Consider the following 21,724-nt stretch of genomic DNA (forward strand, 5'->3'; position numbering starts at 1 on the left):
ACAACTTAATTCTTCTACTGAAAGCAAGCTACCCATTCTGCAAGTACAAGAAGAAATAGTTATGGTTACATTAAAACACCAAATTTATTGCATAATATTGAACTATATGCACACACATAGAAAATAAACATTTCATATAACTGTATCTTTTTTTTAATCTTGTATTATAAAGACTGAAAAACTACCAATTGGAATAAGTTTTAAAAACAGAAAAAGCAAAAATCTACAGTCCTTCATTGAGATTTGATGCTGTCTCATGGTTCATAAATACTTCATTTTATATAAATAAGTCTTTTCTCTAGTGACTAGGAATTTAAAGTTAGGCGGACATGGATTCTTTGCTCATATAGAATTTTCTTATCTCATGAAGAAGGTTCGGCATGTCGTGGTTTTTTTTAAATACATATATTTGCTTCAAACATAATCCCTAAAATCCCATTGTAAACAAACATTTCAAATGCAATAAACAAAAGTCCCATAATAAAGAATATCCTTGCTGCTGAATATCCTTAAGTCTTAGCAATTAGGGAAGGGGGGTGGAAATCTGAGTAGAAATATTTGCAATTTAAATAGAAATAAAAACTAAAATAGACTGCATGCATCTACTAGAAGGAAAGGAAGGGAGCGTTAAGTTAGGTAACAGAATGTGATGAAAAGTAGCAGGTGGGGAGGAAAGACAAAGTGGTAGAGCTGGAAAGTGATAGTTATAGAAAGAGGCAAGAAATTTATTTTTTCTACTTTTCTAAGAGAAAATACTCCTTAAAAAATTAATGCGACTTGCTCCAAAAGCAACATGATGGAAGAGGGTGGGGACCTGTTACCTCATCTTTTTGTCAGAAGGGCTTGGAGGAGCAACCAGACAAAATTCGGCTCAGCTGCAAAGCTAAGCAGCTTTGCACAGCTTTGAGGAGGGCCGGGAACAGGCAGAGCCACAGGAAGACAGCTAGGCCCTCAAGAACTTTAAAAAAAAGGCATGTTTGTTAAAGGCTCCCATAAATTCTCAAGAGTTCTGCCGAGTCATGGACCCAGACTCAGCTTGTCGGGCTTGGGAATTTCTGAAGCAGTCCTTTCCCCCTCAGTCCTGAGAGTTGGGCTGAAACAAGCCAGGGGCATTTCCAAGGCTGCAGAGAAAGGAGACGCTCTACATGTGTGCAGGAGAGAAAGGACAGGCCAGTCAAATCATTCTGGCAGAGGAATGAGAAGTCAGAAGAAGGACAGTGAAGTGTTAGGAGGAAAGATCGGGGCTGAGAGAGATTTGGGAAATCGTTTAAAAATCTACTGCCATTTTATCCAGTAGAGTGCAACATAGTCACAAGTGCAAGGAACACTGGGGAGTTTGGTTCAGGTTCGGGATTCAAAAGTTCCAACCTGCTGTACAGTAAAAAAAATAGAACTCACTCCCTATGATTTTCTGTATGGGCCTCACTGTGGCTGGAAGGAAGGGAAATCTGGGGCAACCTGGGGTTCTCAGGCCAAACTGAACCCCTCGTAGTTGTCCAGAGCCTGAGTTAGCCGTGCCCGCAGGACCTCTTTGCTGCTGTACTTAGGGAGGTCAAGAAGGTTGTAGCAAGTGTGGGCCACAGGCAGGTACTCCTCTCCGCTGGCTGTGGACTGGATGACGATCTGCAGGCTGGCCATGCCGTAGATGGGAATGCGATCACTGCCCGTCAGGAACACTGTGGAGAAAGACAAGGGGAATTACCAGCCACGCAAATGAGCTCTCGGTGGCCCTGGGAAGTACCGAAGGGAAGGAGTGACACCCTGTGGCTCATGTGAGAAGTGCAACCACTTTTATGTGTGATATATATTATTAAATATGCGCACTCTTACAGAGCAGGAGATTGACTTTCAAATTCTGTTCTTTTGGTTTCATGTGGACTTAGAAGTCTATACTTTTCATTGGCTAATTTCAGACCCTAATTATTACTGACACAAAGAATCCACCCAGTGAAAAAATGCCCTCACATAAAAAAAGACCTTGGACCTAGTCTGTCATACAGAGTGAAGCATGTCAGAAAGAGAAACAAATATCATGTATTAATGCACATATGTGGTATCTGGAAAAATGGTAGAGACGAGCTTAATTCCAAGGCAGGGACAGAGATGCAGAGGATGGCCATGTGGCTATGGGGTAAGGGTGGGGGAAGGTGGGACGAACTGCGAGATCAGCACTGACACATTCACCATGTGTAAAATAGACAGCTAGCGGGAGCCTGCTATACAGCACAGGGCGCTCAGCTCAGTGCTCTGTGATGATGACCCAGGGGGGCAGGGTGGGGGTGGGAGGCAGGTACAAGAGGGAGGCAATATACGTATACATATATAGCTGGTTCACTTTGTTGTACAGCAGAAACTAATATGCCCTTGTAAAGTGATAATATTCCAATAAAACTTTTTAAAAAATCATCCTTCCTTTAAAATGGCCTCCATCAAATATGTGTTCTCATAAATGTTATCAGCCTTCACAAAATCAAAGAGGAAGGGGATTGCTGCCAGAGGAAAAGAGCTGACCTCAGGGAAACCAGGAAGAAGATGACTGATAGTCTATGTGGCCTCAGGGTCTCCTCTCCCCTCAAGTGTCTGCTTCTACCCCCTTTGCTGGTGAATTTCCATTTGGGATCTGTTTGCTTGCCTTTCCCTTAAACCAGGAGATCTGACACCGGCAGTATATGAGACATTTCACTCTTGCGACACACTGTGACTTAGGAAAAAGAGACCAACCCTTCTGTCTTTCCCAGTTTTCCAGCACCAGATAACCTTTGTTGAACTGCTAGAAAATCTACAATGATGTCATTAGTTAAGGAGCACTTTCAAATAACCTGCCACTACCTGAGGCTGTGATATATATAAACATATATAAACGTTTAATAAAGACAATAAATATAATCTAATAAAGTCTAATATTATTAAGACTATATATAGATTTATGAAAGTCTAAAGGTCTCTGAACAGAAAAATGTCTTATTTAAAGGAAACCCCCAGACCAAGAGCAGGCTCTTCTTGATTGTCACAGCTCATCACAGCGCTACAGGTTCCACTGGCAAATCTTATCCTGTCACCTGACTCATACGCCACTGTTTCTCAAGAGCCCATGTAACTGGGCAGAGGGGAAGCAGGGATTTTTTTAAAGAATTCTTCTGTAAGATCTCCACTTCCTCTCATCTTTACTTCCTGTGAGCAGTAGAATTTTGGGGTAAATCTTGCGTTAATACTAATATATGCTTATTCTTATAAAGCAAAAGAGACTGCCTTTCAAATTCTGTTTTTAAATTTTATACTATTCACTGGCTAATTTATGACCCTGATTACAGAATGACACAAAGATTTCTACTATTTTTAAGAGGCTCAGTTTGTTATGTAAACTAGACTTGATTCTCCTTTCTGAATGTATTACCATTCTCAAATGTCATCCAGCCAGTCACAAAGGACCATTTATTGTAGGATTTCATTTATATGAAATGTCTAGCACAGGGGAATCCATAGAGACAGTCCATAGAGACAGCAGATTAGTAAGGGGTAGGAAGCTCGGAGAAAATTGGGAATGATTGCTAATGGGTATACTGTTTCTTCTCGGGGTGATATACATGTTCTAAAATTGATAGTTTCACAACTGTGAGTATACTAAAAACCACTGAATTGTACACTTTAACTTATTTAGTATGTGTGTGTGAATTAAATCTCAATAAAGCTATTATAATTCACATCTGCCCAGTTACACTTAGAGTGGACACTCTAATATTTTTTAAAAGGCTAGAGAAATAAAGGAGGTTAATCCAAACAATTTGATTTCATCAATGTAATACTTCAAGGAATCACATATAAAATACCTAGTATTTCTAGAGCAAAAAAAAAAAAAATCAGTGAAATGCTTTTCTTCCTTTCATTCAACCCATCCTATTAAGCAACAAATAAAGATTAACAACTTCTGCTGTGCCTGAGATATCACTAAGACAAAAAGTGTAAATATATTTCCTTACTGAGCCTTTCCCTGGAGAAGGAAATGGCAAGCCACTCCAGTATTCTTGCCTGGAAAATCCCATGGACAGAGGAGTCTGGTAGGCTATATAGTTCATGGGGTCACAAAGAGTCGGACATAGCTAAATGTGGACAAACACCGTATGGACATTATTGATACTTACACAGAAACTTCTTCTTCTTTTCCAATGGGAACTCATGAAATGTTTCCCAAAATAGTTTCACGGTGGGATGTGTGGCTGAGTAATCACCCTTGTAGATGGCAGTCTGCCCAAAAAAGACAAAAAGAAAAAAAATTATCTTCCAGAAGCAGAAAATTACAAGTGGACATCTGTATACCATTTGCAGTAAGAAATAAACACTGAGATGAAGGAGACCCCCGAATCCAGTTAATCACAGATCACTTAGAAAGAGGCCACGGTCCGGGCGTTCCTGCCCAGGCCGCTGCTACTCGCTCAGAAGTAACAGGCTGCACCTTTCAGGCTTACCTCTTCCAGTTCCTCCCAGTTGTAGCTGCTGTTCCCCACCATCATGGCCCTCAGTTCTGAAGGCTGGAAGAGCTCTAGCACTTTGCCACCACACACCTTTAAGAAGCCGCTGGAGAAAGCTGTGTACCACTCATGAATTGAGATTTGGAAGACATAATTCACATAAGCGTCCACAAATTCCTGCCTGCCAGACCAAAGAAACAGAATACATTTAGCCCAAGGATCTGTAGAATTTATCAAGTTCCCTTTCTACACTGAGGTTGAGAGATGAAAACTCCTCACCAGATTCTCTCAGCAGGAGGCATTCTATAGCATCCTGGAGGTTACCACGCAGCCCTAGGATTTCAACTATGACTCAGGTGATCTGGGGGTAGGGGAGACAGGAAGGAAGGGGAGGGCGGAAGGGAGGTGGAACCATAATATTTTTATTTTTCCTGAGGTGCTCCAGTTTTCATCTTGTTTATGGTCCTACATAATTTAGTTCAGAAAAGACTTTTTCTGCTTAAAAGTCTAAGATGATGGTTCTAGACTACTACTTTTCTTTTCAGAAATTAACAAAGCTAAGCCCACCTATCCTCCCCTACTTTAAAGGTAATTTCCTAAAGTCTCACTCTAAATCCCTTAATCACCTCTGGAAAGAACTGTCTTATACAATGGCTCTATCTCACTAACGATCATTCAAATGCTAATCAAGACAATGCTGTGCTGTGCTTAGTCACTCAGCAGGTCCAACTCTTTGGGACTGTAACCCTCCAGGCTCCTCTGTCCACGGGGGTTCTCCAGGCAAGAATACTGGAGTGGGTTACCATACCTTTCACCAGGGTATCTTCCCAACCCAGGGATCAAACCCAGGTTTCTCACACTGCAGGAGGATTCTTTACCATCTGAGCCACCAAGAAAGCCTGATTAAGACAATAGCTTCCTACAAGCCTGACTCACAGCAAGCTGGCTTCCTGGGCTGTTTATTGTAGGTAAGGAGTTAGTTTTCTGGGCAGGCTTCTGCAGGCTGCAAGTCAGAGTTCTGTTTTGGTTTGTTTTTTTGGCTGTTGGTGATCTTTTTTTTTTTAGGCATAAAAAAAAAACTGAAATACAGTTAATTTTGAATGTTGTGTTAGTTTCAGGTATACATAAAGATGTTACAGAAAAACTCAAACTTTTGGCCAACCCAATATACAGTAGCGTGTATGTTAACCCCAAACTCCTAATTTATCTTTCCCCCACCATCCCCTTTGGTAACCATAAGTTTGTTTTCTATGCCTGTGAGTCTATTTCCTTTTTATAAATAAGTTCATTTATATCATTTTTTTAGACTCCACATATAAGTGATATCATATGATATTTGTCTTTCTCTGTCAGAGTTCTCATATTTTTATATATGGTCTGGCCATTGTCTGCATGTATATTCCACCTCTGACTAGTGAGGATGTGAACTGTGAACTGAGGCATAAACACCTGGGAGAAAAAGTTGCCAACATCTAGAAAGGCTGAAAATGTTAACACCCTTTAACCCAGCTACCGAACTACCAGGTGGTATCCCAGAGGGACTCTTCACATAACGCACAAGAAGCCAAGTACAGGGGTGTTCACTGCAACATTTTCTTATAATACAGAGAATTCAGAGTAACAAAACTGAATACCCAGTAATATGAGAATGGCAAAGAAAAACCAAGTCATATGATGGAAACCATAAAGCATAATAGCACTCTAATGGGATTGTGCATGCATGCTAAGTCGCTTCAGTCATGTCCAACTTTTTGCGACCCCATGGACTGTAGCCCATCAGGTTCCTCTGTCCACAGGATTTCTCCAGGCAACAATACTGGAGTGGGTTGCCATACCATCTCCAGGGGATCTTCCCAAGCCAGGGATCTTCCCAAGCCCCGTCTCTTACATCTCCTGCACTGGCAGGCAGGTTCTTTACCATTAGCACCACCTGGGAAGCCAGGTTAATACAATCAATTAAATCTATAATTCTCCAAAGGAACAGAATCTCCAGAACAATGCTGAGTGAAAACCAAGTTCCTGAATGTTAACTACAATATAATAGCACTTAGCACTTGCCTAAGTTGTTTTCTAACACTTAAAACATTTCTATCTATAGAGCCAGACAGTGGCTTTGCCACTTATGGCTGATGATCCTTGGGCAAGTTATTTAATCTCTCTGTGCCTCATTCTTTTCATCAGTAAAATGGGGAGAATAAGAGAACGTAACTAATCGGACTATTATAAAAATTAAATGAGTTAATAAATGTAAAATTTTTAGAACTGGGGCTGCTTTGTAAATGTTAGTGATTATTATATTGTTTATGGTTAGGAGATTTTGTTTAGGAGTATGAAATTATATATAATGTATATGTAAAATAGGGCTTCCCTGGTGGCTCAGAGGTTAAAGCATCTGCCTCTGATGCGGGAGACCCGGGTTCGATCCCTGGGTTGGGAAGATCCCCTGGAGAAGGAAATGGTAACCCACTCCAGTATTCTTGCCTAGAGAATCCCATGGACAGAGAAGCCTGGTAGGCTACATAGGTCCATGGGGTCGCAAAGAGTCGGACACGACTGAGCGACTTCACTTTCTATATGTAAAATATGTTTAATAAAAGCATTAATGTAAAAATACTTTTGTCTTAAAACACACATTGTAAAAATATAAAAACAGGAAAGAATATGCTTAAAATTCGTAAGGAGGGTAAGAAGAGAGGAATAGGATTAAGAGGATGTACAGCAAGAATGTCAATGGTTTCAGGAATTCTTTTTTTAAAAAAATCTGAAGCATATATTCTCTGTGTTTACTGTGGATCATAGATACAAAGATGTCTGTCATATTAGTTTTGTGCTTTTCTGTATTTATGTCTTTCTCTAAAAATAACAAAACCTGACACTATGAAGACAGATACTTGCCATGTCTCCTTCTCTGTGACACTACACTCCACAGAACTACAATTTGAACACCTTATGTTTCCTCCAGGCAGATCCAGTCACCAAAAACTAAACTATCTACACCAATCACTGTTGTGTGAGCCCTAACAGTTGATTTTTTCCCCCTGTTTTGGAATGCAAGCGCTTTTACTGTGAAAGCATCAACTTCAAAGATAGCTACAGAGAATAAACACATTGCTGGCACATAACCAGAAAACATGAACAGCCAGGCTGCCTACCACACTGAAGTTCCTTTGGTTCAAAGATTTTGGTTGATTTTGATAACTGACCATTTGGGCCACTTGCTTTTTTCTCCTCCCACACATTAAATTCCTCCTCTTATGTTTTAAATTTTTTAATAAAGAATAAGCCCAGAAGGGACTTCCACGGTGGTCCAATGGCTTGAACTCTTCACTCCCACTGCAGGGGCATGGGTTCGACCCCTGGTCAGGGAACTAGATCCCACATGTTGCAACTAACAGTTTGCATGCTGCAACAAAAGTCCCATGTGCCACAACTAACACCCAGCACAGCAAAATATATATTTTTGAAAATATTTTTTTTTGAAGTATGAGCCCATGAAACCCTAGGCCCTCACTGTCAACCTCAATGAAAGTAGAACCCCAGACTCTAACTCACACTCACTTTCTCTGCACCAGCCCCAACCCAACCTTATTATGTGGCCCCAGTAGGCTATGCAATTTCCAGGTCTTGAAGTAATAAACTTTTTTTTCCCTAAAGTGTCCTGATAATTATTTCCAAAGGGCATTTTGCAGTCATAATCATAACCACAAGGGCTGGTTCAATCACAACACTGGTTATTGACAGGCTGAGACCAGCACAAAATACTGACAATAGGCGGTATCATACAGTGGATGGTGGAGTAGACAGGAGTGCAAATCCAGGGTCTGCCATGTCCTTTATCTAGCTACTAAGCTGCTCTTTTCTCATCTTTAAAATGGGGTTAATGTTCAGGTTTTAAAATAAAAGCCACTAATGTAAAAATAGTGTACATCTTAACTACAGATGCTGAAAGTTCTCACAATGCAGACGATGTACTGCTTTCCTGACAAAGACAAAGCCTGTAAAACAAAGAATGTGGCCTGCCTTCCAGTTCTACAAGTATCAGGTCATAAGCCAATGCAGTCACTGAAAGGAATGAAAGAAAGTGAAAGTTGCTCAGTCGTGTCCGACTCTTTGCGACCCCATGGACTATACAGTCCATGAAATTCTCTAAGCCAGAATACTGGAATGGGTAGCCTTTCCCTTCTCCAGGAGATCTTCCCAACCCAGGGATCAAACCCAGGTCTCCGGCATTGCAGGCGGATTCTTTACTAACTGAACTATCAGGGAAGCCCTATACTAAAGGATAAAAAACAAGATTAAATATTCTGTGTTTTTTGGTCCCAAGATAGTTATGATACATGTCAGGAAGAATTTCAGTGACACCAGATTCTTGTTTCTTCCTATACATAAATAAGCACTAAAATCACTTACTCGAGATACTTGATTCTTTTGTGATTAGAAATCTTTCACCAAGATGTATGTTTGACTATATGTATTTCCCAGTCAAAAAAAAAAAAAAAGAAAGAAAAAAAAATTACATATATTGGCTCTTTGTCTACCTCTTAGGAGCAGTTCCTCAGAACTATCTAAGTTCTGTCTCACAGGCTATAGTACTAAGTAAGGCCCCTGAGGGGCTTATAGTCAAAGCTGTGGTTTTTCCAGCTGTCATGTACAGATGTGAGTGGGCCATAAAGAAGGTTGAGCATAAAGGCTGAGTGGACCATAAAGAAGAACTGACGCTTTTAAATGTGCTTCTAGCAAAGACTCTTAAAGAGCCCCCTGAACAGCAAGATCAAACCAGCCAATCCTAAAGGAAATCAACCTGGACTATTCATTGGAAGAACTGTTGCTAAAGCTGAAACTCCAATACTTTGGCCACCTGATGCAAAGAGCCTACTCATTGGAAAAGACCCTAATGCTGGGAAAGATTGAAAGCAAAAGGAGAAAGGGGTAGCAGAGGATAATAAGATGGTTAGATAGCGTCACCAACTCAATGGACATGAATTCGGGCAATTCTGGGAGACAGTGGAAGACAGAGGAGCCTGGGGTGCTGCAGTCCACCAGGTCGCAAAGAGTTGGACCCAGTTTAGCCACTGAACAGCAAGAACAAAGGCCCCTGAATAAATTCAAAAATCGTATCTCTCATACTGTGCATTTTTTATTTCAGTCAGCAGTTGCAGAAACCATGAATGGACCCAGTGCAGACTTTTCTACTTCATCTGAACCCTCCAAGGCACTAGCAAGGGCCCTTGTGCCTGTCCACCTTCCTGGTGAGTCTACACGAATTTGGCTGAGTGTCTCTTGTCTTGGTTGACAATCTTGAGTTTTATTCAGCAGTATGTAAGAAAAGTACCCGACTTTTCATTTGTAAGATACTGAGAAAGTGCCCAGTGGTGATTAGGTAGGAGGTTGATCTTATGTCTTTCCTCAAATAATCTACCTTAACAGGATTTCCTGGATAAAAGTGAAGACACCATATGAGAGCCTTCAGCTCCAAAGATAAGGGACACAGCTCTTCCTGGCCAGTTACAACTTTCTCAGGCAACTGAGGAAATTGAGTTGTGGCAGAGGCAAGTCCTCATACTGTACAGCAGTCCCTAGGGAAACCCACTCATTAATTTATAAATTCATTAATCCAGAGACACATATATAAAAATTGGCCATTCAGTGCTCAGAGCATCCACACCAGTTTTAGACTGCCAGCAGGAGAAAACAAGACACACAGAGGAGCTGAAATAACTCTAGGGTGACACTTAGAAGAATTACCCCCATAAACCACACACTGGCCCGCCAGTTTTCAACAGTGATTTTACTCTGATAAACCAACTTTAAAATGAGAAAGAGCCTCCCAAACAGAAGAAAATAGGGTGTCAGATGACCCCTGACTAATACCCCAAATAGGTTTACATATGTACAGAACTTATACTTGTAAGTACTTAATTAGGAACTAAGGAAATCCTCTCTGAAATGGCCAAGGTGCAGCTCTTTCTGACATTTCAAAACCAGTTTCTGCATAAGCAGTTAGAGAAATGTTACGGTCCATGTATCTTTGTGAGTTATGGTTTTCTCTGATATATACCCAGGAATGGGGTTGCTGGATCATATGATAGCTCTGTTTTTGTTGTTTTAAAGAACCTCTGTACTCCTTTTTCTCTTTCTTGCTTTTTAACCTCTCTTTAGGACAAATTACTCTCTTTTCCCTTAACAGAATGCATTTCTGTTCCTTATAGCTTGTTTTTTTCCCCTTGCATACAAAGATGTTTCTCTTATTAATTTTATTAGTTTCAATTACATATATTAACTAGAATTCTTAACTCTTAAAAACTTAATTTCTAGTGAAAACTAAGAAATAAGCAGTTTTAAACTTTTAGCATTCTGTAGACTGACAAACTTACGAACACTGTTTGTAATTTGTTTAAAAAAAAAGTGCTTTCTTATAGAAAATGTCTCAATGTGGTGCCAAGCATATTTATTAATAGTCCTAAATATCTTTATTTTCTCTGTAAAAGGAAATCTGTGTTCAGTAATTAATGTTTCAGTATCTAATTTTATTTTGGAATGATTTAGATATTCAACCTAAATGTCCACTGACAGAGAATAGATAAAAGATGTGATACACACACACACACACACACACACACACACACACACACAATGGAATACTACTTAGTCATCAAAAAGAATGAAATGCCGTTTGCAGCAACACGGATGGACCCAGAGATTGTCATACTAAGTATTCAGACAAAGAAAATATGATATTGCTTATGCGTGGAATCTAAAAACATAGCACAAATTAACTTATTTACAAAACAGAAACTGAGTCAGACATACAGAAAACAAACTTATGGTTACCAGTGGGAGGATAAATTGGGAGACTGGGATCAACATATAAACACTACATAAAATAGGAAACTATTAACAATAAGGACCTCCTGTACAGCACAGGAAACTCTACTCAATACTCTACAATAACCTACATGAATACAGAATCTAAAAAAGACTGCATATATGTATAACTGACTCACTTTGCAGTACAGCAGAAACTAATACAACCTTGTAAATCAACTACGCTCCATACCATTTTTCAAAGAAAAAGAGAGAAAGTATAGGAAAAAATCTAAAGGTAAAAAAGGAAGTCTTAGAATGATGTAAAAAGAAACAGAGAAAAGAGTTTTGTGTGTGGTCTGGACTGGCTAAGATAAGAATAAACTTAGCTGAGTAAATGAATTACAATGTTAAAGGTAAGATGGTGCAAAACTAGAATTTGGTTCCCTGTTAAGAGGACAAAGTTTTCTTGGAGTTTTGGTATGATTTTGATAACAGATTTTGAAGTGTTTTTTTACTTAAGTAATCTGTTGTAACTTTCTATATTTGCCTTTGAATCTTTGTCACTTTGGTTAAGTGGTAAGTATTGTTTCACAGTGACCTATAATTCTATTTGACCAAGAGTTTTATAAATTCTTGATATCTTTGACAAAATTCCTCATATTGATTCCTAAATGAAGTTCTTTTGACCTGTAGATAACTTTGGGACGCTCCAGAGGGCCCCTGAAACATCTTTGAGAGAAATATTAAACCAACTGGGCTTATTTGATATGTTAAATTACATGGCTAGTGTAATCAAATGAAAACAAATAAAATTTAATATTGTAATAGTGTATAAAAATGCCCAAATTTCCTTGACACGTGCATAACTGCTTTTTGAAAGTCTTCTGTCATCAATATACAATTACTCTTTTACTCTGATGCTTTTACAAAAATGCTTTATCTCCAAGTAGACTTACAGAAAGGACTTTTTGACAATCACAGGTTTCTGGTAACTTTCAGATCATACTGCCTAACTGGGTAAGAAATTAAAGAACATGAATTGAAAACCTGATGGCTTCATAAAACTGTAAACACAGGATCAAGAATTAGTAACATGAGACTGAATGAACTGATGAGGATGGCTATAACTTTTAAGTCTCTGAAAAATTATTGCTGATTCTTTTTAATGTTTTGTTTTCCCAGATTTGAGAAAACTTTTTTCTCTTTCCTCTTAAGCTAATTATGATTTATAGCAGTTTGGTAAATTATACCTTTGTAAGAAGAATTGAAATATTTATCACTTCTCTGATTTCTCCAGAATTTGGAAACTCCTGGTGAGTATTCTTATTTTCATGGCAATATAATTATTTGCACAATTTCAATAAGAATCTGTTCTCTTTATAACAGGAGATAATTGGAAACACTAGCTATATTACCATAACTTTGGATGGGATGTCATATTTGAGACTATACAAAAATCAGACATGGCCAGACAACTTCAAAGATCTGAGGTGGACTTAATGAAACCATAAAGCCCCTTTGAAAAACTACCTAGTACTTTGCTTATAGGATTCCTAGAAGCCTTACCAGGTGAGTAAGGGCGGCTACTTCTTGGCAGGTGCATGGATCTCAAGATTTTTTGTGGACCTGAAGAGGAGAGGAACCTGCCCAAATCTGTAGATTTTGCAGGCAGAATCTGATGCCTAGTCCTTGACATGGCTTTTCTAGCCTAAGGAACCTTTTAAATGTTCAATCTCAGATTCCTTATGAAGAGACTCAGCAAAAGCAATTTCAAAGAGCCTATATGATCTTAATTTGGCCATAATTGGGAGAAATGAGGGTAATTTTAGAAGGAAAAAATTTATTTCAGTGAATATTAATTTCTAGTGTTCTTAACTGTTTTTGTGGTTTGTATTTACTGCCTAAGACTCAACTTCCTAGATGGCTCCTTGTTAATATGTTGTATTATTGTAAGACTTAGTTGAATTATTAAAATGACATTCTAAATTTATTTCTGAAGCTTACCACAGTAATCTATTTTTGCATGCAGATAGATGCCCCATGACCTACAACCAGAAGAATATATACTGGAAAGACATCAATCAAAGGACTCTCTCCAACCTACATAAAAAGACCCCATCAGGTATTCATGACTAGCTTATACACAATGAAACTTAAGGGAAATGATCCTTGGGTTTACATTTCTTACTGAAAAAGAGCCCTGCACCAGACTGGTCTGTAGAGAGGGGCTCCTGACCTCAAAATCCCCTTGAAACAACACTCAGAGGAGAAACTACATCCACACCAGGCCAAGAAGACAGTATCAGGAGTAGACAGCTATATTAAAATGCCAGACCAGACCCATATGATCATTTATAGTGTTTTGTTGATTTCTTGGACCTTTGCATTCAAATCAAATGTTTTTTTTTTTTAATCATGAACAATAATCCTATACAATTTAAAAAATCAATCCAATTTTCAGACTTGTGGTCACTTATCTACATCCAGTACTTCTCGCTTACTTTGGTGGATTTCTTATCTCCAAGGCTTTAACTGGATGGCCCTTAGAAAAATTTATTTTAGAAGAAAGAAGTTACAGGGCCACTAATGATATTACTAGATGGGAATTCCTCATTTGGCTAATCAATCATACTTTTTCTGACCCTGACCATAACATGAATTCCCTTTTAAAGTTACTCAAGCTCAATCAGAACAATGAGCTAAATTTCAAAGAATGTAACTTCCCACTTATTAGAAAAGACCTTCCCTCAATTATGGGATGGATTTATATAGCTAACACTGGGCTACAGTCATTTAAGTTTAAAGGCCTGCCTATGTCGAGAACAATTAAATCATATTAAAGATAACCAGTCAAATAACAATAGAAAATTAAGCTGAGTGCCTTATGAACAATGCCAACATATTATTTCCCTTAAATACAGCAATTAGTATGGAACAGACTGGGTCAGCTGACCAGAAATACTGGCTTCCACCTAATGGAGCTCAGTGGCTCTGTGGCACTAATCTGGGGCCTTGGCTTCCGCCACAATGGATAGGAAGATGTATCCTAGGATTCCCTTGGGCTCAAGACCATGTTGTGTTCCAATTTAGATATGACTTCATCAAATTTACCACGTATACAAGCCTGATGGATCAAGAGATCTGTGTTTCACTGGTCTGACCACTTAGCAGCTATTTCTGTGCCTTTAGTAGGACTGGAAGATGTAACCACCCAGATCAAAGCCTTCACAAAATTCACCCAACAGGCTTTAAATGACAGTAATCAGGCTATGAGCTTATTGAATTATGAGATCTGTATGATGAAAAAAAGAGCAGTATTATAAAACACATGGCCCTCAATATCTTTATAGCATCTCAAAGAGGCAGGCTGCAATTCAAACTGAGTGCTGCCTCCTTATACCAGATGAATCCTCCAATATTACCCATTTAATGACTCACGTGAAGAATCTGATTTCTGCCTTAAGTGATCTACTTCCTAGTCTTGGTGGTCTACCAAGGAGCTGGTTTCATTCTGGGAGCTCATGCACAAATCTCTACTGTGGTCTTATTAATGTTATTAGCTGTATTACTTACATCCTGTATAAGGTGGTTGTTTCTTGCATTACCCAATGTGTCACAAGATTTTCGAGAAAACTAATGATGGCTCAACGTCTTGAGACAACTGATCATATATATATATATTCCTATACAAGGGCTTCCCAGGTGGCTCAGTGGTAAAGAATCTACCTGCAATGCAGGAGATGCAAGTTTGATCTTTGAGTTAAGAAGATCCCCTGGAGAAGGAAACAGCAACCCACTGTAGTATTCTTGCCTGGAAAATTCCATGGAATAAAAAGCCTGGTGGGCTACAGTCCTTGGGCTGGCAAAAGGTGGCCACAACTCAGCAACTAACAACAACACTGCTGCTGCTGCTAAGTCGCTTCAGCTGCGTCTGACTCTGCCCGACCCCATAGACGGCAGCCCACCAGGCTCCCCCGTCCCTGGGATTCTCCAGGCAAGAACACTGGAGTGGCTTGCCATTTCCTTCTCCAATGCATGAAAGTGAAAAGTGAAAGTGAAGCCGCTCAGTCATGTCGGACTCTTAGCGACCCCATGGACTGCAACCTACCAGGCTCCTCCATCCATGGGATTTTCTAGGCAAGAGTACTGGAGTGGGGTGCCATTGCCTTCTCCGCTAATTTAACTATACAAATTTAACTATAATGATGCAACTCTAGATACAGGGGAAGGAACATCCTCGCCTGATCTAGGAATGAACTTTCTTAGCACTGTGGGACAAATTGGTCATGAAATGTCTCCTAAACCTTGGTTCAACCTATGATCTAAAGGGAGGTAGTGGTAAAACAAAGAATATTGCCTGCCATCCAGTTCTACAATGATCAAGTCATTTGCTATTACACTCACTGACCTACAGTACACACTGAAAGGAATTGAGGACAAAAAACAGAATGGGGCGTTTTGTGTTTTGAATGTATGGACCTTTCAATAGTTTTGACACATACTTGAGGAAGAATTTCAGTGGCCCCAGATTGTTTCATCTCCCCATATAAAGATAAGCACTTCTTTGATTATGATTAGCAGTAATCTTTCACTAAGATGTATGCCTGACTCCATGTATTTCCCAGCCAAAAAATTCATATATACTGGCTGCTGCCCTGCCCCTTTCGAGCAACTGCTCAGAGTTAGCTGACGAACTGTCTCCAGAGCTATAGTCCTCTGTAAGGTCCCTGAATAAAACCAGAACTCGCAGCTTTCATGTACTGCATTTTTTAATTCTGTCAACAGTTGGTAACATTTTTCTGGTACAACTATCTAAGAAAAGCACCATCAGCATGATTTTGCATTATAGCCTGCGATGGTTAATTTTATGTGTCAGTTTGGCTTAGCTATCTGTCATGCCCAGCTGTTGATCAAACATCACTCAAGATGTTGCTGGGAAGGAATTTTTTGGATGTGATTCACTTTTAGACTTTGAGTAAAGCAGATTAGTTTTCATAATGTGGATAGCCTCATCCTGTCAGTTGAAGGCCCTAAAAGACTAAAGTTCTCCAAAGAAGGAATCTGGCCTGTAGACTGCCTTCTGACTCAAGACTGTCACATCAACGCCTGCCAGAATTTTCAGCCTAATCCTGCTCTGAAGGTTTCTCATTTGCCAGCCCCACAATCACACACACAGATTCCTTAAAATCAATTTTTATCTTTATGTGCATGTGTGTGTGTTATTAGTTCTCTTTGTCTGGAGAACCCCAAGACAGATTTAGGTACCAGGAAGTGGGGTACTACAATAGCACATACCTAAAAATGTAAAAGTGACTTTGGAATCAGGTAATAAGTAGAGGCTGGAAGGCTTTTGAAGGCATGATAGAAAAAGCCTAGTTTGCCTTGAAGAAACTATTGATGGAAATAAGAACCTTAAAGAAGATTCCAGTGAAGGCTCAGAAAGAAAACAGGAGAGCTACAGTGAAAGCTTCTACTGTCTTAGAAAATACATATAAATCATAAACAGAATATTGATAGAAATATGGATGTTAAAGCACTCTGGTAGAGTCCCAGATGGAGATGAAGAACACATTATTTTTTTGAAACTGGAAACAGGCAATCTTGTTATAAAGTGGCAGAGAACTTGGCCAAATCATGTTCTAATGTTTTATAGAAAGTAGGAATTGTAAGTGATAAACTTGGTTACTTAGTGGATGACATAAGGTGTGACCTGGTTTCTTCTTGCTGCTTATAGTAAAATGCAAGAGAAAAGAGATAAAGAGGGAATTGTTAAGCGAAAAAGAAATATAACTGGAAAGTTTGGAAATCCTCAGCCTATCCAGATAGCATGCTCTGAAAACAAGGCCAAGGATGTGGCTGAACAATGGTCTGCTAAAGAGATCAGGCATGTGACTTATGGATCCAGTCAACCATCTCCGTAGAAGCCAGGGGTAAAGATGTGGCTATCCAGGAAAGATCTGTGGAGGCCTCTCTTCTCTGATGGCATGGACCCCCATGAATTGCCTGGGAGGCCAATAAGTTTTATGAGAATTTTATATAAGCAGGTACACTGCCAGCTTGCACTGAAGGGGCAGAGATGGTTTTTTTAAAAAAAAAAGAAAGACCGCCAGAATTCCACAGGTGTGAAATGAGCCAATAGAATTAACTGGCTGCAAACAGAAGAGCACAGAACCAAAGAGAATTATTCTCCAGGTCTAGAATCCACTTGCCTCAACTAAAGATCCCACATGCCACAACTAAGACCTGGCTCAGTCAAATAAATGCATAAGTATTCTAAAAAATCTAATGAACAACGTGATGTGAAGAACTGACTCAATTATAAGTACTTGGATACACACTATCTCAGTGATACTTAAGACTACCCTTTGAGTAAATTTTATGGTATGAGAATTGTGGCCCAATAAAAACAAATACACAAAAACCCAAGAAAAAACATTTTGAAGTTGATGTTATCATTATTCCAATCTGAGAACTGAATTCAAGACAAACAACTAGTAAATGGGCAGGGGCAGAAAGTGAAGCCAGATGTCTGAATACAGACTTGTGCTCCCAACCACTTCACCAAAGTGCCGTCCCATCATCCACCTTCCTTATTTTTCCCCCAATGTGACAGGTGTGTGAGAAATTACAATAAGCAGAGATAAGGACTTGATGGTATGACAGCTCATCTTGCTACTCCCAACTATGTGTTACTGGCAGCCCCAATAATACGCTAGAGTCCATCAAGCCCACAAAATGAGACAACTCTTAATAACAAGAGTTAAAACTTTTAAACACATAATTCTTAAAAAGCAGGTACTATTTGCATTGCAAACTGTTTTCAGAGTCTGAATCCAAGGGTCTCTTAAAATGCTTGTCAAACCAATTCTGAAATAAACATAGAAAGTCAAAGGAACTAGAAGAGCAAAATAATTTTGAGAAAGAACAGAGTTAACCAACTTGCAGTACCTAATTTCATGACTTACACAGTTACCAAGTGTGGTACTGGTGAAAGGACACATAAATCAATGCAACAGAAAGTCCAGAAATGGATCAACATGTATATGGACAACTGTGCTGTGCTGAGTTGCTCAGTCATGTCTGACTCTTTGTAATCCATGGACTGTAGCCCATCAGGCTCCTCTGTCCATGAGGATTCTCCAGGCAAGAATACTAGAGTGGGTTGCCATCCCCTCCTCTAGGAGACCTTCCCAACCCAGGAATCAAACTGGGGTATCTTGCCCTGCAGGTGATTCTTTACCAGCTGAACTACAGGGTGGCCCTCATATGGACAATTACTTTTTGCCAAATTGAATGAGCAATTCTGTGAATAAAGGATAATATTTTCAAGAAATGGTACCATATCAACAGAAGATTAATATGTAAAAGGTATATATCCCTATAGTAGTAGTAATGTTAGTCACTCAGCCGTGTCCTACTCTTTACGATCCCATAGACTATAGCCCACCAGGCTCCTCTGTCCATGGAATTCTCCAGGCAAGAATACTGGAGTGGGTAGCCATTCCCTTCTCTAGGGGATCTTCCTGACCCAGGGATCGAACCCGAGTCTCTCAAACTGCAGGCAGATTCTTTACTGTCTGAGTCACCAAAGAAGCCCATATACCTCACAACTTATTTAAAAATTAAATCAACTGGATCAGAGTCTAAATGCGAAAATTTAAGTTGTAAAACTTCTGGAAGAAAACTAAGACCAAATCTTTATGGCCTTGAATTTGGCAAAGATTTCTTAAATATGACACCAAAAGCATAATCTACTATGAAAAGATTAATAAATGGATTTATCAAAATTTTAAGTATCTGCTTTTGGAAGACACTATTACAAAAATGAAAGACAAATCACAGACCAAAGAGCCTATTTAAAAAACACATATCTTACCTAAGACTTGTACCCAGGATACATAAAAAACGTTAGAAAAGTAGTCAGAGAACAAAAAATTCAATTTAGAAAATAAGCAAAAGATCTAAACAGACATTTTATCAAAGAAGATATATGAATGACATGTAAGCACACTAGAAGATGATGTCATTAATCATTATGGACCCACATAGAGCTCTTAGATTAGGGGACAAAACTCAACAATATGAAATGGTGAGGATGTGGAGCAACTGCCACTCTCAGATATCGCCAGTGTAAAAGCAAAATAGTATAGCCACTGTGGAAAACACTGTGGAAACTTCCTATAAAATTAAACCTACATTTACCATATGACCTAGCAATTCCACTTCTAGGTATTCACTCAAGAGAAATAAAAACCTTTATTCACATAGAATCTGTTGATGCATGTTCACAGCAGCATTATTCATAATCACAAAGAACTGGAAATAACTCAAATGGGATACTAGTCAGCAAATAAAAAGGAACAGACTACTAATATACATTGCCACCGATGAATCTCCAATTCATTATGCTGAGAGAAAAAGGCCAGACTCAAAAGGCTACACACCTATTCCACTTATACGACATTCTGGGGACTATAGAGACAGATCACAGACCAGTGGTTGCCAGGGTTGACAGTAAGGGAAAGAACGTGAGAGTATTTGAAGAAGATGAGGTCACTGTTCTACAATTCCATTAACGTAGTGTTTACATGACTCTATGTGTTTGTCAAAGTACCCTAAAAAGGGCAAAATTTGTTGTACATGAACTATATCTCAATACAGCCTTTAAAAAAAAAAAAGAGTAGCCTTGAGGTAGGTGGGAGCTGGGACCCTTTGCTGCAGTGCTTGTATCTGGACAAATCTCTCCTCAAACAACAAAACAGGAAGTAACAAGGACTAAAAATAGCTGCATGCACAGGCTCTCTCCTCAATTTATGAGCAAGATACAAAAAGACGGAAAATCCAACTTCCGGGAGCCAACTTGAGGGGCAGGGAGCAAAAGCAGGGTATCAGAAGCAAAAGAAGGGTATTTCACATGCCCCCTGCACACAGTACCACCAAGGGGGTGGTCAGACCACCTAAGCCCCACCCACTGGCCGGAACCCATCCCTCCCCCACCCTTACCCCATATGAGAAATCTGCTTCCCAGTGCCAGCCCCCCTATCCTCACAGGAGGTAAACAGGGAAGTTACTTGTTTTAGCTCCCTTCTGCTGGCAGCAAGAGTCCCAAAAAAGCCTTGCTTGAATTTATCATCTAGTCTCTTATCAATATCCATTTATTAAGGAGTCCAAGAACCCTGGTCAGTAAAGCCTAGCTTAACACTAAGTTTAAAGATTTTTTAAGATGGGAACATAAAAATCCTAAAAGATGGATACACCCTGGTTGTTTCAAGTAATTCAAGTTAGTTAGACTGAGTAACGTCCGAGTTTACTTTCATCTTTTTAGTGTGTCATAGCTTCTATATTACAGGAGTTTGAAGGCCTCGCTTCTGTCTCTGATTCTGCCAACCAGGTGATACATATTGTAAAACAGCATTTCAATTCCTTTTTCTTCACCTAAGTTCCTTATTTTTTAAAATGAGAAAATACAGTCTTAACCTCACAGTAGCTGTACCTATCAAAAGATGGTATATGGAACATTCAGGTGATGTATTAAATATGTATAGCATCAGCCAACGAAATATAGATACATTATTACACCAAATTCAGAGTTAGGATCGAAATTTCAACCTTAACCAAAAAAATCTCATCATTATGAATGGTAACAAGGAAGCAGAAACTAAATAATCTGAGAGATAATTAAGAAAGTAAAATAAATAATAGGAACTACAAGTACAAAAAAACTAAGATAGTTTCTACTGGGGCTACATTGAACCTTTTGTAAAGTTTCTTTGGGGAAGGGCACAAAGATGTCCTTTTCTAAGAGTATATTATTGCAGGTTATCTTTGAGTAATAAATGCAATTTAACTATTTTGTAAACAAAATATCAAGTTCTTGCTAAATGTCAGCACTAAATGCTTTGCATATTATTAACTAACATTTACAAGACCCAAAAAGACACACCAAATGTACTTGGGCAGTTAATTTCCTTACATTCATGTGTTTTATGTAAATACTTCGGCAAGTCCCAATATAATGGGGAAAAAAGCATTTGTGTAAGTAATGCTTAATTTGAAAACATTCCTGAACAAGTCCTACATCGTCTGGCTTCCATACCTAAAATAATGTGCTCTTACCCTTATTCAAGAAGCTCTCACTTTGATTTAATAAACAGGAAACTAAAATGTCTACTCATTTGATTGTTAGAAAACAAGAGGTTAGTATTCGACAGTTTTTTTTTTTAATCGTTCTCATACAAATCACCAGTTAGACCCTCGGAACAGATGCTGAACCATGTCCTGGGGACAACGCCTGTGTGTACGTGTGTGACGGTACATCCCTAGCAAACAGCACTGTTAAACACGCGCCTCAGCCCCGATAAGGCAGGGGGCCCCTTACCCCGGGCCTCCAGCGTTAGAAGGCTTTGCTTTCTTTGGCCTTCCTCCAGCTTTATTCCTCCCCACAGGACAAG

The 21,724-nt window shown here is 39.2% G+C and overlaps 1 protein-coding gene and 1 non-coding gene across 5 annotated transcripts in view; one reads left to right on the top strand and one right to left on the bottom strand.

Annotated features, from left to right (window-relative positions):
* Positions 1-200: 200 nt before the first annotated feature.
* Positions 201-21,724, bottom strand: part of HERC3 (HECT and RLD domain containing E3 ubiquitin protein ligase 3) — a 123,515-nt gene continuing 101,991 nt past the window's right edge. For all 4 annotated transcript variants that reach the window (XM_068975364.1, XM_068975363.1, XM_068975362.1 and 1 more), the window contains 3 exons: positions 4,464-4,647; positions 4,140-4,242; positions 201-1,676 (listed from right to left, as the gene is read on the bottom strand). In XM_068975364.1, the coding sequence (XP_068831465.1) occupies positions 1,468-1,676; positions 4,140-4,242; positions 4,464-4,647 (496 nt within the window). In that variant the 3' untranslated portion in view covers positions 201-1,467. The remainder of the gene's footprint in view (positions 1,677-4,139; positions 4,243-4,463; positions 4,648-21,724) is intronic.
* On the top strand, positions 6,832-6,903 carry TRNAQ-CUG (transfer RNA glutamine (anticodon CUG)). The gene has a single exon. It is a non-coding gene; the product is annotated as a tRNA-Gln (tRNA).

Source organism: Capricornis sumatraensis, chromosome 7 (genome assembly GCF_032405125.1).
Source record: "Capricornis sumatraensis isolate serow.1 chromosome 7, serow.2, whole genome shotgun sequence".
In the NCBI taxonomy this organism is placed as follows: Eukaryota; Metazoa; Chordata; class Mammalia; order Artiodactyla; family Bovidae; genus Capricornis; species Capricornis sumatraensis.